Genomic DNA, 16,457 nt, shown 5'->3' with positions numbered 1-16,457 from the left:
GAACACGCTGGGTCTCTCAGCTCTGGGTGCAGGCCTGCCCTGCCGGCGGGGCCGCCAGCCCTGCCTTGGAGGCAAGCCGACCCAGGTGCAGCGGTTTGGTCAAGCCTGGCCAGCGAAGCTCTCAGCCCACAGCCACGCTCGGCCATGGGTGGTGCCCCTCTTCCCTTGCAGGGCATCAGCATCATCTTGCTTCGTTATTTATCTTCAAATCGCCTGAAATACCGGCAGGGTCTCCGACACCGCAGCCTGCCGGAGCGCTGTTTCAGGGCACCGGGCACAAGGCCCAGGCGGGCGCAGTGGGGTCCGGTGCGAGAGCCACCCCCGAGGAGGGGTGCGCCCCCATCCCCACCCCCGCGCCGGGGCAGGGGGGCCGCGGCGCCCCCCCCCCCCCCCCCCGGGGCCGGGGGTCCCCTCGCAGGCGGCGTGGGCGCCTCCCGCGGGGCCGCGGCCGGTGGCGCTGGCGGCGCGGGGGCCCCTCGCTGCCCCGGCCCGGCCCCCGGGGCTGAGCGAGCCGCCGCCGCCGCCGCCGCCGCCCGGGGAGCGGCCGGGCCCCGCGGAGCGGCGCGGAGCGGCGCGGGACGCGCGGCGGCGGCGGCGCAGGCGAGCCCCGCCGGGGCCGCCGGTATTTAGGGCGGGCGCTGCCGGAGCCGGGCGAGAGCGGGCGGGCGCGGGACGGCGGGGACGGCAGGTGAGTGCTGGCGAGTGCTGGCCGCGGGGCGATGCCGGGGCGACTGCCGGGCGATGCCTCCGCGCCGACGGGGCGGGCTCCCGCCGCCGTTTGGCCCGGCCGGGCGGGGGGCGCCCGCGGGGCCCCGGCTGAAGTTGGTTCCCAGGGCGGGAGCCCGCCGGGCCGCCCCGCGCTGCCGGTGCCGCGGCCCCGCCGGCGGGGAAGGGGCGCTCGGGGCTTCCCCGCCGGCGCCCCGGCATCGCGGCCGGACCGCGCCCCGGCGGCTCCGGGGACGAGCTGGCCGCCGGCCCGGGACCTGCCGCTGGAGGCCGGGGCCGGCGCGGGGAGCGGGGGGGCGGGAGACGGAGGCTGGGGCCTGCGGCGGCATCGCCCCGGCTCGGCGGGCGGCGGCGGCGGGGGCGAGCGGAGCTCCCGCGGCGGCATCGCCCTCCCCAGCCCCCGCGGAGCGCGGGGACCCGACCGGCGCCGGAGCTGGGCGTTCGTCGTGCAAGTTTATCCTGAAGGGGGGCTTTGCTCTCACAGGCAATGCACAGTTTTAAATGGATATTGCAGGTCTCTTCCTCAGGTGTAGCATGATACTGGGTAAATGGAGGGACCACTTTAAAAGTGTAAATTTACGTGGATTGCTCTGGGGAAAGCTTCGGGTGACCGTGGCCCTGAGATCTGGCTTGTTACGGTTGTCCCAGCATCATCCCACACCATCCTGGTTTGTATACTGCGAGTGACCCAGCTGCCTGGCTTCTTCCTCACTCCTGCTTCGGGTATGATGGTGACCAAATGTCACCTCCCTTTAGGTGCTAGCACAAAGCCAGGAGTCTACACTGTAACGTTGTACTCCTGCAGTCCTCACCCTTCCGTGCTCATATACCTGCTGGGGTGCAAGCCAGGATTTCCAGGGCAAAGCCCACCGTTTTCTCACTCGTAGCCACTGGACTGCCACCACGTCACGCGTCGCAGCACATGATGAATGTCAGCCACTTTTGGGATGAGCTTTGGTACTACAGCAAAGAGCAGGAGCCGGCCAAGGACAAGGACTGCCAGCACTGCCCTGCAATCATGAGACGGTCCTGATTTTTCCAGGACACTGTGGGCAGCAATGCACAAGACTTGAACAAGGACTTCAAGGAGAATAACGTTTCTCCAAAAAGCCAAAGATATTCCCTTTCCCAGTTGTGAGCCTGATGTAAACCCCAAGGAAGAAACTTCCTTTGCAAAATTAAGTGGACAGCTGACTTCAGAGTGGTGGGAGTTGCTCTGCCAGTAGTGGTAACTTCCTCATCGCAGGAACTGTTGGCAATGGAGTATGAAACAGATTATCCCAGGAAGCAATGGCTGGGATCTGCGAGGTTTCTCAAAACAGATTTGCTTTTGCGTTTCACATATTCCCCAAAGTCAAGGTGGCATCATAACAAAGGATTTAGGCTGTACATCATGCATGCTTCTCAAATATTAAAATGAACAAATATCAAACAAATTGCCAATCTGTTGTTTTTCATGTTGCCTGTGACATTTTCTGGTTTTCCCATTTACTCGCAGATCCTGACGCTCTCGCGTACATCCTCACCAGCCATCACTCATCCGTGTTTCCTGAAATCACAGATTGTTCTCTCTCCTTTGCAGCTGATGGTCACTCTCTATATCACACTGCTGATGGGCTGGGAAGAGATAGACATTGAGCACATGTAATGCAAGCATGTGTGAGTAAATGGCAGAGAATAAGGAAATAAAAAAAATCAAAGCTTCTCTGTGGTGTGAACAATGCTGGTTTGCAGCTTTCTTAGAAATCTGGGAAGTGTATTTCTTAAATTGAGACATGTCAAAATGCAGGAAGATGTGAGGGGCCTGGCTACTTTCAGTGTCTAACACAGGTAAGGATGATGGCGGTGCGTTGTCCTTGCCTAAATGCGGAACAAAAAACAATGTCAACGATAACGCTCTTCTGGCATGTACGCAGCAAGGCAATGCGGTCGTCTTGGAGCCGTTTGCCTAGCTAGAGTTGTCCTACATACAGCTCTGAGGGGAACCATCCTGATATGAAAAGTTAGCGTAAAAAACCGACTGGTCTTTCCTCCGCCTTTTGAGCAAAGATTCCTTGCTGCCCCCTTGGCGATGCACTCGGAGATGCATGTAAAGAGAGACAACCTTCGGAGCGCACGCAAGCTATGACCGACCCTCCATGATCCCCAGGGTTGCAGTGCAGGACTCGGATATCTGAGATGTTCCTTCTGTCTGTCCTGCCAGCTCCCAGCCTGCCCATTACCGACCCTGTATGAGCACGGACATTGTGCAGAGGAGAATTTAGCAATTTTACCTTATCTGAGGTCATTGAAATTGAGGTGGCTAGGGGAGTTTACTCTAAACCAGGGGACAAATAAGCATCATCTTTGCCATAAATACTGTAGCAATAACTACTCAGCTTCTTATTTGCCTACATTTCTATACCTGGAGAGCTCTTAACAGGTCATATATGGGAATGCTACTTCGTAGTGCCTTACAAATGTTCAGGAATAAAAGGAACAAGCATTGCATGTCAGGGGACCTTGTGTCTGTATCCTAGAAAGTGAATAAGGTGGCAGAGGAGTATAACAAAGTTCAGAGGGCAGTGAGAAAGGAGGGTAGAAAATTAGTAGGGAGCAGCACTCAGAAAGCCAGGGAGATGTGAAAAATGCTGCTGGGGTTGGTGCGGTCGCCTGTCAAGAGAACGTTTTGGTGCAGTGCTCCTACCTGGCACAATCACCGGAGTTCCTTCCTCCTGTCCCTGCTCTGAAATGGTGGAGGCTGGGGGCTCTGGTGCCCCAGTGACGCCCAGTGACAGTTGTTATAAGCAGCTCTGTCATTCCTCACCAGTCTGTGCTTGAAGGCAATAAAAATTATTGTAATTCCTCTGCCCATGTGGAGCACCACGGTACCCCAGTGCTGAGTCCTGAGCCAGTTCCCGATCTGAACTGTGATGTTCTGCAAAGCTTGCGCTGTCTTGGGTTTGTGTTCATTTTGAGTTTACACTGTATTGCAGTCAAAAAAATTCTTCTGTTTTGCACCATTTTACACAGGGCAGACTTGTCTGATCCATTTTGCTTCCCCAGTGCTGAATTGGTTATTGGAAATCACATTCCCAAAAGATTGTTTGACCTGTCCTTAAAGACTTTCTGTGATGGAGATGTCACAGTGTCCCCAAGCCATACTTTAATAGTTTCACTGCCCTTACCATCTGCAAGGCTTTCCTAATGGCTCAGTCTTCCTTGCTGCAGTTAAATCCCTCTCCTTTCAGTGATATTAGTCACAGCCATGGGGAACGGACTATTCCTTCGTGTTCTGCAGCAGGCTTTCATGCATATAAAGACTGTTGAACATCTCCTTCAGCTGTGTCCTTTCTAGCCCAGACATCCCTAGTCATTCAGTTTATTCCCATACATTTGCTTTTCTGATGATTCTCACTGCTTTTCCTCTGATCGCTTCCTGCGTGGTCCGTATCTTCGTGGGAACAGTGCCCAAAGCTGAACACAGGGCTCCTATTTGGCCTTGTCCAAGGGGAACAGAACAAAATCTATTTGAGGTCTTATTCCTAGTTCCACATCTACCAAGGTCTTTGCCATTTTGCCGGGGTCCAGTTTCACAGACACCGCTGACAGCGCACGTTGGTCCTACGCTATGCAGAGCTTTTCCCTCGCTGGTTACTCTCCATCACACCATAGGGCAGCTGCTCGTTTCTACCTGCACTAAATACCCTGCACCTGTTCTTAAACTCAAATTTAACCTTCTTAATCCTGTTCCTTACTGTGCTGGAACCCCTCCAGTGTCATGTCACCGGCTGAAGCGTGCCGTCCACTTCATCACCCACACCATTACTGAAAGTACCAACTCCTGGGCCTCCTTGTTCCCATCACAGCAGAATTGCTGTGCGTTTCGTTCTGCGTGTGCGGAGGTTAAATCCCCGTCTGCCCTCTGACACATCTAGCTGCCAGCTCAAGGTCATTCAAGCAAAAGTTGTTCCCAGTTTCTTCCTGAATTGCCTCCAGGAGAGAGAGTAAGGGGAAGCAGGGTGAATGAGTGCGTCTTCCAAGAAGGGTAAGACCATGTTTCTGCAGATGTGCATTTTGAATTTATTTACTAGGTGAGGAAGGGCTGCATGGCAGGTCAGTGTGCTGCCTTCTGAAGGTCCCTCGTTCTCTGTGTTGGCAGTAAGGGGGTGCGCTCTGATCAGATGTCTATAGTTAGGCAGATCAATTCTACCATCATAGCTCGTATTTTTAAGGCTTGACTGTTTAGTTAAGTGCAAATATTAGCACATCAACCAAGGCTTTCCAAATCCCTCTACGGGCAAAGCTGTAGGATACTTTCTGGAAAAAATGTTATTCTTGACTTCTGGACTGGAGAAAAGGTCAGGCAAGGAAAAATGACTAAAGTGTAAAAGTGAAACTTGGTGCATATGGATGGCCCTGAGAAATCCTAGTGGATCACTGTGCTCAGAGACGAAGTCTCATGGGAATGGCTGAGCACACTGAAACCAGGTTAAATAAAGCACCAATGGGTGATCTGCAGAGCACAGTGCAGTGCTGAACTGAGCAAGAATAGTTTGGATGAGACCTGCAAGAACTTCTCCAGCATTTATCGTTAGAGATTCCAGCTGATTTTAAAAGTCCCAAGGTTTGAGCACTGAGGACTTCTTTGAATGCACTGGGCTTTTCCAGAGAGCTCAGTATGAGCCTCATTCCCATTGCTCCATTGAATGAATGCTAACATTTTGTTGACTTAAAAATAAAGGAATTAGAACATCATTGAACAATTGGAAAAGTCCCCACCTCTGAAAACAGCCCGGAGGCACTCTGTGGGAAGCTGTAACAGTGATTCCCCATCCGTTTCTAAATGGGCTCCCGTACTTCGGGGCAGGTACCTGGGAGACCCCTGACTGATCTCCCGTCCCTGCTCTGCCTCTCCTGCTGCCCACCGCGGCTTCCAGGCTTCAGGCAAGGCTGACAGGTTCACGTTGGGCTTTTGAGGGCCAGAGTCACTCCAGGCTTCCTTTGCAGGTACTGGCAAGAAATGGGCACCACCTAAAACAAGCTTCTAGGACAGGAAGGAAAAGTCATCTCCCTGCAGGGAGCCTGAGATAATTAACCACTCTTTAGATGTCAGATGTGCCAGGTCAGGCCTTCTACATCAGTTAGACCATCCAGATCAGAGTCAATGTCACTTTGCTTGTCCCAGGTCCCACTTTGCAGACACTTGGACACAGTCTGCATTACAATCTCGCACCCCACTGCATTTCATTGGCCCTTACAATTCCACTTATTATATGACCTCAAATAATATGGGAGAGGAAACATGAGAAAGAAGAAGTTTATTAGAGATTTTGCATTGTGCATGTTTGTCATTGGAGGCTTTATGGCTGAGGGAGTCTAGGTAATGCCAGAGCTAAGTGCTCTGGCCCCTGCTCCTTCCAAAGAAATTATTGGTAGCGTACTGTAGAGTGGGTTTTTGCAGTGTAGTATTTGCCAGCATTGCTGCAAATCCCAACCCTTCTCTTTGATAAGTAATATTTAGTTATAAGGTGTAACAGCAGTTGTAACGTGGTAGTTAGCAATGGGTTAGATAGCTAATACATGGTGGCTGTGTATAAAGGCAAGAGAGAAAAAATACCAATACTTTCTTGAAAGCTGAGCAAAAACAGAAGGTGGGGAGAGGGGAGAGAAGGTGTTAAACATTGCCAGTATTTGCTTGCCAATTATCATAGTTGCTTATTTAAAATGGGAAATGTTTTGTATACAATTTATCACGTAGAGTACTGTTCTCTATATCAAAGAAACAAAACAGGCATACTTCATTTACTTGAAATAGTCACAATAATCCTTGCCTTAGAGATTTAGTTCTGCTGCATGAACCATGCTGGAGTGAACACAGGCAGTGTCACTTCTCTAGAAGCATGAACTCTTCTGTACCAGCTCCCCTTACAGTCAGTGAAGGGAGATGCTCAGCCCTGCGGGGCTCAGCTGCCTGTCGGGGCTGACCAGCTCTGACTGAGTTTCAGATGTCTAAGCGGACTGCGATGAATCCCACCTTAACTTCGTCATTTTGTGATGCATCAGTGAAGTAGGGGGAAGGGAGAGGAATGTTGAAAGCAGTGCTCGTATTACCGATTTTATAACCACATATCCATAGCAAACAGAACTGATACATCAGTATAGACCTAATGTAATAAAGCAAAGAAAATACTTTTTTTCTAATACAAAGCTTAGAAAACGTACAGTTCATAGTACTATGACTAACACAATACAGTGTTATCAATCAACAGTTAATCTATACTTATGGTGTTTGAGGTTTGTAATTTCCCCATATCGGTTGGACAACTCCTTAAGTGCAACAGCACACTGAAATCAGAAATACTGATCAAGACATCTCAGAGCAAAGAAAGGTCAGGAGGGTGCAAACTAGCTAAGACTGAAGTATTAGAGCTCTGTTTCTTGAAATATGTTCCAGTATTAAAAACTTGTTTGGTGTTGATGCGAAGTACACCCGAGATCTCAAAAGCATCTTGAATAATCAGAATAACCAGTCTAGCCAGTAACACAGTGGCCTTGCTACTCCCTAAACACGAGACATTCAGGTGCAAACTCATGCTCCTATCGCTTCAGCTCAGAGTCTGAAGAATTTTTAATCTTTTATTCTACTAACGCAGGTACCTGCAAAAATCAGGAATCAGAATCCTGTGTAAAATGTCAGGGTGGAATCAGTAAGTGAAAACTACTCCCCAGATGCACAGAGGTGTGAGCAGGGCTGGGTACGTGTCTAGATGCGCATGCTACGCTGGCCGGTGCCTGCAGGTGTGTGCACTGCCTGCCTGGCACGTAGGCAGGAGATGCTCACCCTTCACGCTGTGCTGCCAGAGGCACCCGCTGAGCAGCGGCCAAATGGGAGCCTGTGCGGGGGGCAGGAGCCCGTGCCGTCAGCCCGCAGCACACAGCCCTGCTCAGGGCTGTGGAAGGGGGAGAGGAGGCGGAGGCTGTGCACAGTGCCTGTTTCCTCCTGCCAGCAAAAGTGGTCCTGCGCCCCGCAAAGCTGAACCTTGCTCAGTCCTCCCTGGCCAGAGCGTGAGACAGTGGAGGAGCTGGAGCCAGAGACGGAGGAACCGTCACTGCCATGCACATCAGTGGGTGAGAACAGGGGAGCAAAGAAGGACCTTGCCCTAAGTGCTGCATGGCTTTCCTGTAGCCTCGAGGGTTGCCGCTTCCTGCAGGTGCTCTTGGCTTCTCCCAAACCCTGTGACGTCCTTCCAGCTCGCGATCCCTGCCTGAGTGGGAAACAAATGAGCGATTGCAGCTGTGCTCATCGCTCTCCCCCGGGGACACAGCAGCTTGTCTCAGGGCAACAGGGACACTTTGGGAGATTCCCCTTGTTTTGCTCTGAGTTCAGCTTGTGTAGCCAATGTTGAAATCATCTCCTCATCCTATGAGGACACTTACTTCTATTCTAGATTATTCTGCTTTCTTTTTAAGGTGCTAACTGTCAGTTCAAATGGCACGTTAGCTTGTGCATAACGGACAGCAAGTAACCAAGCTCCCAGTACAGTTCTTAAACTAATCCCCGCAATAAGTTTTCTTCTTTATTTGTGATGGCAATGTGGCAGTCTTTTCAGTACACAGTGCAGCCTAACCCTACTTTATTGTGCAAGGTACATATATATTTTATTTCCTGTCAGGTTTATTCTATATTATTTACAGCCTTTGCAAAATGTCATGTATTTCAGGCAGCTTAATTGAAAGCTAGGGAACTGGTTAGGACTATGGTTACTTTTGCAGCATATCCAGTCCTTTGTACTGGTGCATGTGAACCTACTCACATTACGTTTTACAGATTTTATCAATTTGTTACTTTTACACAGACTCTACCTTTTTTGTGGATCTCATTTTTCAGTGCAATACACTATGGCATTCCCTTGTTTTTCTCCCAGAAGCTGCATCCTGATTTGATTATGATGTATGGACTGGCAGATTCCTATAGCTTCCGCTAAATGTATTCCATGATGTTTGAACAGGGGTCTCGTCTCCGAGTTGGGCTCCACAGACACTCTTATGCTGCATGCTTGAGTCCGTTGTCCGAAATAGGCAAGAACTTACTAAAAAATTTCTCCCTGTTTTGAGCTCTCCTATGCGATGTAGCTTTTGAAGCTGTGACTCCTGTTAGGAGTGCCATCTGGTGTTCGTCAGCGCACACAGGGAGTAGCTTTATTACTGGTCAGGGTTTCAGCATGATAGAATATACCTGTTTTATTTTGGCAAGACAGTGGATTCCACATTTAAATAAAAAATTAGAATCGGTTACAAAAAGATGGGAAAGCAAATGGATTTTTAGTAGTTCGCCAAAATTTAGCTCTGTTCCCAGCCATCCCTTTGCAATTCCCCTGGTTGTGACCCAGCTACAAGGGGAGAGAATGAATTCTCTAATTCCTCTAACTTCAGTGTGCACTTAAAAGAAATGTTCAACTTAGTAAAAGACATTTCATCTTGTTCTCTTTTTTCCCTGTTCTATTCAGTGAAAGAGCAAATTCCATATTCTCATTTCAACATACTCATTTTTGTATACACTCTACCTCACTCCAACACAGATCTGCAGGACTGCATTCTCTTTGCAGCTGAGTGTTGTCAGAAACTGTTGTCAGCTGCACCATAAAATTGCTGTTTGCAAGAATCACCCTGTTCTCCAGAAGCGGTAGCTGTGCTCCAGAGGGGACAGAAGTGTGTCACGACTTCCATTCCACCCGGGACTGAGCACCTTCGGCGATCCGGGGCGGCCTCTCCCCACGCAGGGCTGCAGCTCCACGCCTGCAGAGCCCGCACGATGGCACGCCGTCCTCAGGGGCTGTCGGTGCCCTGCAGCCGCCCGCTTGCAGGTTTGCTGGCCTTGTTACAGTTTGGCGCTTGGTTTCTCCTCCGACTTAACCAGGCTAGAGACCCTCTCCTGCTGCCTTGCCCTTGCTGCGTTAGTTAAACCGCAGAGCTGGAACACAAAGCATCTTTTCAGAAGAAGTACCTGGTTTTAAGTAAGGACCCCGAAGTGTGAAGCAGTCCCAGCGGTTATCACCAACAGCCTAAGCATGTTCTCTTTTCACATTGAATATGTGCCTCACTTCACCTTCCAGAGCCTGAACTGAGCTTTCTCTTTGTCTCCTAAGTTAAATAGCACTGCACTCTCTAAAATTGTCTCTCCACTTAAATACTCTTTCCTGTGATGAAGTTATCTTTCCTTCTCTTTCATGAACAAAAAAGAATCTCTCCAATCTCTCCAGGATATCACGACATTATTACACATCTCCTCACCTCCTGGACTTTCCCAGGAACCACTGAATGTGGGGACACAGGAACTGACCAAAGGTCCCTCCCCTACGCAACCTTCACTACTGTTGGAGGTGTATAAATGAGGGACGTGGTCAGCCCGGATCACATCTAGGGTGAAGGAGAGAGGCGGTTGCAGAGGGCAGGCCTGGGCTCTGGTGGTCCTGCAGTCAGGAGGTGCCGTTCTCTCCCCACCGGCTACAGAAGAGGCTCTGGTGACTGTGCTGCTTGCTGTGGTTGTATCATCACTCTCAAATATCTTCACTCCAGGGTCACTCTGTGCCTCAGTTTCTCATCATCGTCACTGCATGGGTCTAAGTTTACCCCATCCTCCTCCAAATGCCAAACCTACACGCCACTCTGGGACAGGAGTGTGGATAAACCAAGGACAGGTTTGGCGTCCTTTGCTCCATGCTGTTCCTGACTGCTCTTGTAGGAAGCCTTGCCTGCAAGCATCCAACAGAACCCTGCAGTTTACCCCGAGCTATGCATTGTACGTCACGTGCTGTGCTGTGAAAACCTCGCTCTGGTAGGCTGTGACAGCACCTTCAATTTATTTCAGGCACTTCGAACTGAAAAAATACCCACAGCCCATGACCAAGGGCACCAGGTGAAGACCAAGAAGAGATGGGCCAAGGACAGTGGTGATGCAGCCAACTCACCTGAGAGGATTTCCATCTTGAGAAGTGCGGGTGAAAAACCTACGATGCCCTGCCTGGTGAGGGGCCAGAGGGATGATGTGGGCTGATGCCTACAGCACTCTACACATAACTGCAGGCAGCACAGCTAACGGCCTGCAATTATTCAGACTGTAAATTGCACATACTGAAGACAATACTACTATCTAAAGGTGATAACATCATCAGGTTCTACTCAGTCCTCCTCATGCTCCGGAGATCATGTAAACCCTGCCTGGGCCACACGTCCCCCTGGGACATTGCTCTCAGGTGAACATGCCGGACAGCCTCTTTCTCCTTCTGGGCTCCCAGTGTTTCAGGATGTGTATGTCTATGCGTTTGTGTTCTGTTTTCCTTAATATGCAACTATATATGACCTTGTACTTGACTTAATTTAATGACTGCTTGAGATTTAATGTTATTTTTCTTCGGTGTGTGTCATTTAAGCAAACAATTTTTTTTTCTTTTTTTTGTTTTTCAACAGGAAAATCATTTACCTCTATTCAGGATTTTTTCTTGAGTAAAAGGTAACTTAATTGAAAAATCATTGGGAAGACATTAATTTTATCTAGATGGTAACTAAAATTCCTAATTACTAATTCTAACTGGAGTCCCATTACTCATTTTTTTTTTTATTATATCAATGGTAGTGATCATCAACTCACACAAATTAAGTAAGAGTCCCTAAAACGGGCATTGCAGGGAAGTACATTCAAACAAACTTTTAAAAGTAGATTCAGAGTCCCTGATTCCTAAACACATATGTAAGCATGTAACTTTGTGTTCTCAGTAGTCCATTGGATTTAATAGTTAGTTATAGTATATGAAGTCATATCATTAAGCAGATGCATGAGTCATTGCAATAGAGGGGCTATAGATTTTAAGACACTATTACAACCACCCTGTCTGACCTTGTGCACATCCCCAAGCAGAGCGCTGCCTGCCACTTCTGTTCACGGAGCCCAAGAGCTTCCAACCAGCTGAAGTGGATCACGGTTCTGTTTAGATACTACACTGTGTTTGGTTGTTTTTTAATTTTGCGTATTTACAGTTCCATACGTTATACTGCATAGTGGCATCTTACTGCTTGTAAGGGAAGGATTATTTTGACTAATTATTCTGCCTAAGTCTATAGCCCCTGGTGATAATTTAGCACATGAGGAATATATTTTAATGTCAGCACAGTGAACACCCAGAATAAAGCTCTAAGTGGGGAACAAAAATTCTGTCAGGCCCACGCGCGCTTATGATCTGGTTTAATCTGAAACCAATGAATAATCTTGACTAGCTGCCTTGCACGATTTTTGATGCCTCTCTGACAGATGCCGCCCTGCCAATCAGAAGGGATAAGAGCTGCTCAACGTGCTGTATGTATTTCTTGGTGAAAGACTCACAATCAAAAGACTTTTTCTGTCTGCACGAGTGCATGATTTTATTAAACTTAAGAATATATGCTACTTAAGGTTTTGAGGACCCCAGTAGAAATCCTACAAGATGTGTCTGTCGTGGGGTTTAGAAACCTGACCTGGCGTTACTTTTGAAAATTACTTTCAGTCATGATAGCCTTATTTGCAGAGCCAGAAATGGCCAATGCGCTCTTTCTGAGTGCATGATAAATACTTGACTTGGAGCATTTTTGTAAAAAATCGGTTCTTTTCCTTTGGTGATCACATCACAGGAAAGCATCATTTTTTATAGAAATTAATTCAGTAACTCAGTATCTGCTGAGGCATTGTTTGGTTTCAGAAAGCCTTTCTCCCAGTGTCAAGCTGTCTTGTTTACTGGTATGTTGAAGATTAATAATTCATTTGAACTCTAGACTAGTTCATTTGACTGAAAATACCATGTTTCACATCAGATTTTTTTTCCCACAGTGACTGACAGCTGTTGGAAGCAATAGGACTACTAATAGGCTTGTTCATACACAGGTGGGTGAGTGATGTGCACTTCATTTTCTTTCACATTGCTGGAATTGTTCTAACACCGAACAATGGCTGATACTTGCAATACATGGGAAAGGCTCGAGATCACTTTTCTCAGTAACTGAAATCAAGATTGGATTTGGCTTTGTTTTTAAGTAATACAGTCCTTGTCTTTAATATTGCTAATCAGTCTGTCTGGTGTTTTTGGTTTAGATTTTCTCCTGCGTGGGATGTGTGATCAGCCCAGCATTCAGGTAAAGAGATTTCTTAGACTCTAAAAGTGACAGCTCTGAAGTAAGCTATTACTGAGTCAGAGAGTTAAAGGGATGGTAAAGGTATGGGGAAAAAAACAGAGAAGATAAAGGGAATTTCTCACGGAGAAACTAGATTAACTGTAGCATCCCTGCTCACTAAAGAGAATTTGGAGGATGTTAATTGTTCACTGCACTTTGGATCTTGAATTGCATTGAGCTCTTTAGCTGAGCACTGCCTGATAGTGAAGATTTGTTGTTCACTTTTTGGCCAGAAATAAAGGTTTCACTTGTAAACATCCTCCATTCATGACCCATATTCGTATCTCTTTCAAGAAAGCTTGGGCTGGCATAATGTAAGTGACATTCTGGTACTCGTGGGTGGATCTGAGTGGAAGGTCTCAAGGAAACCTGTCTTAGGATGTTTTCTTCAGGTTTGTAAAGATTTCAGGTTACACTAAGTGAATCTAAAGAAAAGTATGGAAAGCTTGTAGATTGTATACTGTGATACCTCAACTTCCACAACTCTTGTATCACCATTCCAGACTAAAACATTTGCTTTCTTTTTCCAGATCCCCTTAACCAGTCTATTCTTCCTCTTTGGAGGGAATCACCACTCCACAAGTCATTACAATCATTCACCATGTGCATGATCAGGAACATCTCAGTACTTGGAACATGCTGTGAGCTTCAGCACCAATGCATTGAATTCTGGTACCTAACACCTGACTTCAGCATTTGAAGACTGAATGTTGAAGAGAAAACCTGAATGATCTGGAGGAATAAATGAAAACAGAGCTCTGCACTTTTCAAAAAGAGGTCTTGATTTACAAATCCGGCAGAAATTAAGTTTACAGAAGGAATCCAGACAGAATTGTTTTATATCTTGGGTACTCTACTAATAAAGTGTCCCTTATAAATACCAAAAACGTGACATTCAGCTACTAGAGAGGAAGGGAAAATACTCTTGAGGATAGCTTTGTCCCAAGCACAGGGGCATCAGTTACATGCCCAGATGTTTCTTTTTTGGCCTCTCACTCTTCAGTACTGATTTATGCAGCTTTGCAGAAGATTAGTTCAGAAAGGAGGTGTGAATAAAAGATAATAAAGAATGATTTAATCATCTGCAAGATGAAAATGAAAAACACCTAAATTCCCACCACTTATAGTACCGCTTGTATTGTCATACACCAGAATCATGTCTGGATGATTATGTTAACATTTTGCTTTAACAATGATGTCATTGATGTGATGTGATGGAAAATCTAGCTTAGGAGAGTACCTCATCTACTGTGTAAGCTGAAGTTTTCAACAAGTTAGTATTTCTTCAGTGTTGGACTCTAGTATGAAAAGTTCATCTTCATCGTCCCAGAAAGATTACACTGGGAAGTGAAAAGTGAAATCGGAGCCGAGGATGACTCAGTATAACCATTCAGCAGAGCTCTCTCTCCAGAGCTCGGCAAATAAGTCATTAAATTTCACTGAAACGCCGCTGGCTTTGGATGAAAGGACACTATTAGGGCTGAAGATTTCACTGTCAGTCCTTCTGTCTGTTATAACTTTGGCAACGATCCTTGCAAACGTTTTTGTTGTTATTACAATTTTTCTGACTAGAAAGCTCCACACACCTGCAAATTACCTCATTGGCTCCTTGGCAGTGACTGATCTTCTAGTGTCTGTCCTAGTAATGCCCATCAGTATTGCTTACACTGTCACCCACACGTGGGCCTTTGGCCAAGTGTTGTGCGATATCTGGTTATCATCAGACATCACGTGCTGCACAGCCTCAATCCTACACCTCTGTGTAATTGCACTGGACAGATACTGGGCTATCACAGATGCTTTGGAATATGCCAAACGCCGGACGGCTGGCCGAGCAGCGCTCATGATTGCCGTGGTCTGGATGATATCTATTAGTATTTCTGTGCCACCGTTTTTCTGGAGGCAAGTGAAAGCTCATGAAGAAATTGCAAAGTGCACTGTGAACACAGATCAAATTTCCTACACAATTTATTCCACTTGTGGAGCTTTCTACATCCCGACTGTGCTCCTCCTGATATTGTACGGTAGAATTTATGTAGCAGCTCGATCCAGGATTCTGAAGCCACCCTCATTATATGGGAAACGTTTTACTACTGCACACCTGATTACTGGCTCTGCTGGGTCTTCCCTCTGCTCCATTAATGCTAGCCTTCATGAAGGGCATTCCCATTCAGGCGGATCCCCAATATTTATCAATCATGTTAAAATAAAACTTGCAGACAGTGTCCTGGAAAGGAAAAGAATTTCTGCTGCAAGAGAAAGGAAAGCCACCAAAACTTTAGGCATTATCCTGGGAGCTTTCATTTTCTGCTGGCTGCCTTTTTTTGTCATGTCCCTAGTCCTACCCATCTGCCAAGATGCTTGTTGGTTTCATCCCATCCTACTGGACTTTTTTACATGGCTAGGTTACTTAAACTCATTGATCAATCCAGTCATTTATACAGCTTTTAATGAAGAATTTAAACAGGCTTTCCAAAAACTAATACATTTCAAAAAGTGTTCGTCTTGAGCCTCTCCTGTTGTGTTACTGACCCTTGCGCAAGCTTGCAGCCTACCTGGCAACTTTCTGTGCTTTTATTCCTAAGGTAGGGAGTGGTAATTGCCCTCTCTGCTGCTACCCTGTGCTGTGCATGTAACTGGGAACTTCCTGCAATTTGGTACTTTCTGTCTGGAATGATATATCCCGTAACAGAACCTGTCTGTGGTCTCTGCAGTGATTGTTTGTGTAAATAAGATCAACACATGAAGTAAGCTTTGTAACAAGTGAAGGAGGGTGAACCAGAGAGCTGAGTTAGTATGACGAGATGACACGTACTATCCAATTCTGCCATGCCTTTGTAACCTGGCAGGAGGAAAATGTGTGCTTATTTGCAGGATGTCAGGATTTCTGCTGTATAATATTAACAATTGATGTAGGCTGAGAAAGTTTCTGGAGAACAGGATCTGATGTCTACATTTTCTATGGCATGTATCCTATCCATTTGAAATTGATAAAACCTGTAACTTTTTCAGAAGTCGTGTGACACAGCCTGACTATAAGCAGCGGGGCATAGAAGGCATAGCGCATATCTAAGTTCTGTGGATATTTCACAAATACTGCATTTGAAGCTATGCTTTTGGTGACTGTAGAAAGAAGACAGTTTATTTGAAATAATTTTTACACATTTTATCATTAAGAGAACAGCCAGTGCAGAAATACTACAAAATAAATAGCATGAAAATTATTGAAAAGTACCTCGATCTTATATTTCTGTTATTTAATTTTTTGCACGCACAAACTGAAACAGGAAAATATGGTTAAGTGCCAGTGTGGAATGACTGGGACCTCAAAAAAGAGCCAGAAGGTTCGCTCCTTGGTGACAAGAAATGGGGACTTAGAGGGGAGAGAATGAAGTGACATACCAAGGAAAACTTTCTTAGTAATTAAGGGTGCTGGGGTAGATGTGACATCGCTGTCTCTGGTAGTCTTTAAGAACTGTTCAGACAAACATCTGTCAGAGATCACAACGTCGGGGCCCTCCGCTGGGGCTGTGGAGAGTGGAGCAGGTCCC

General features: G+C 47.1%; 1 protein-coding gene across 2 annotated transcripts; it reads left to right on the top strand.

The window, feature by feature from the left end:
- Nucleotides 1-591: 591 nt before the first annotated feature.
- Nucleotides 592-16,140, top strand: HTR1D (5-hydroxytryptamine receptor 1D). Of its 2 annotated transcripts, XM_087760832.1 has the most exons (6): nucleotides 592-688; nucleotides 11,176-11,218; nucleotides 12,014-12,058; nucleotides 12,566-12,619; nucleotides 12,827-12,867; nucleotides 13,437-16,140. In XM_087760832.1, the coding sequence occupies exon 6, from the start codon at nucleotides 14,279-14,281 to the stop codon at nucleotides 15,413-15,415; it is 1,137 nt and encodes a 378-aa protein (XP_087616958.1). In that variant the 5' UTR covers nucleotides 592-688; nucleotides 11,176-11,218; nucleotides 12,014-12,058; nucleotides 12,566-12,619; nucleotides 12,827-12,867; nucleotides 13,437-14,278; the 3' UTR covers nucleotides 15,416-16,140. The 2 variants fall into 2 exon arrangements, with proteins under 2 accessions (XP_087616958.1, XP_087616959.1); XM_087760833.1 differs by lacking the exon at nucleotides 12,014-12,058 and having other exon boundaries at nucleotides 672-688.
- Nucleotides 16,141-16,457: the final 317 nt, after the last annotated feature.

This window comes from Nipponia nippon, unplaced genomic scaffold (genome assembly GCF_047370975.1).
Source record: "Nipponia nippon isolate SJK-2023a ecotype South Korea unplaced genomic scaffold, ASM4737097v1 scaffold_23, whole genome shotgun sequence".
NCBI lineage: Eukaryota > Metazoa > Chordata > Aves > Pelecaniformes > Threskiornithidae > Nipponia > Nipponia nippon.
The sequence above is the reverse complement of the archived record's forward strand: the minus strand, read 5'-3'. Positions and strand labels throughout refer to the sequence as shown.

What these genes read in the sequence shown, in the direction of transcription:
- HTR1D (XM_087760832.1), top strand. Translation starts at nt 14,279, where the DNA reads ATGACTCAGTATAACCATTCAGCAGAGCTCTCTCTCCAGAGCTCGGCA.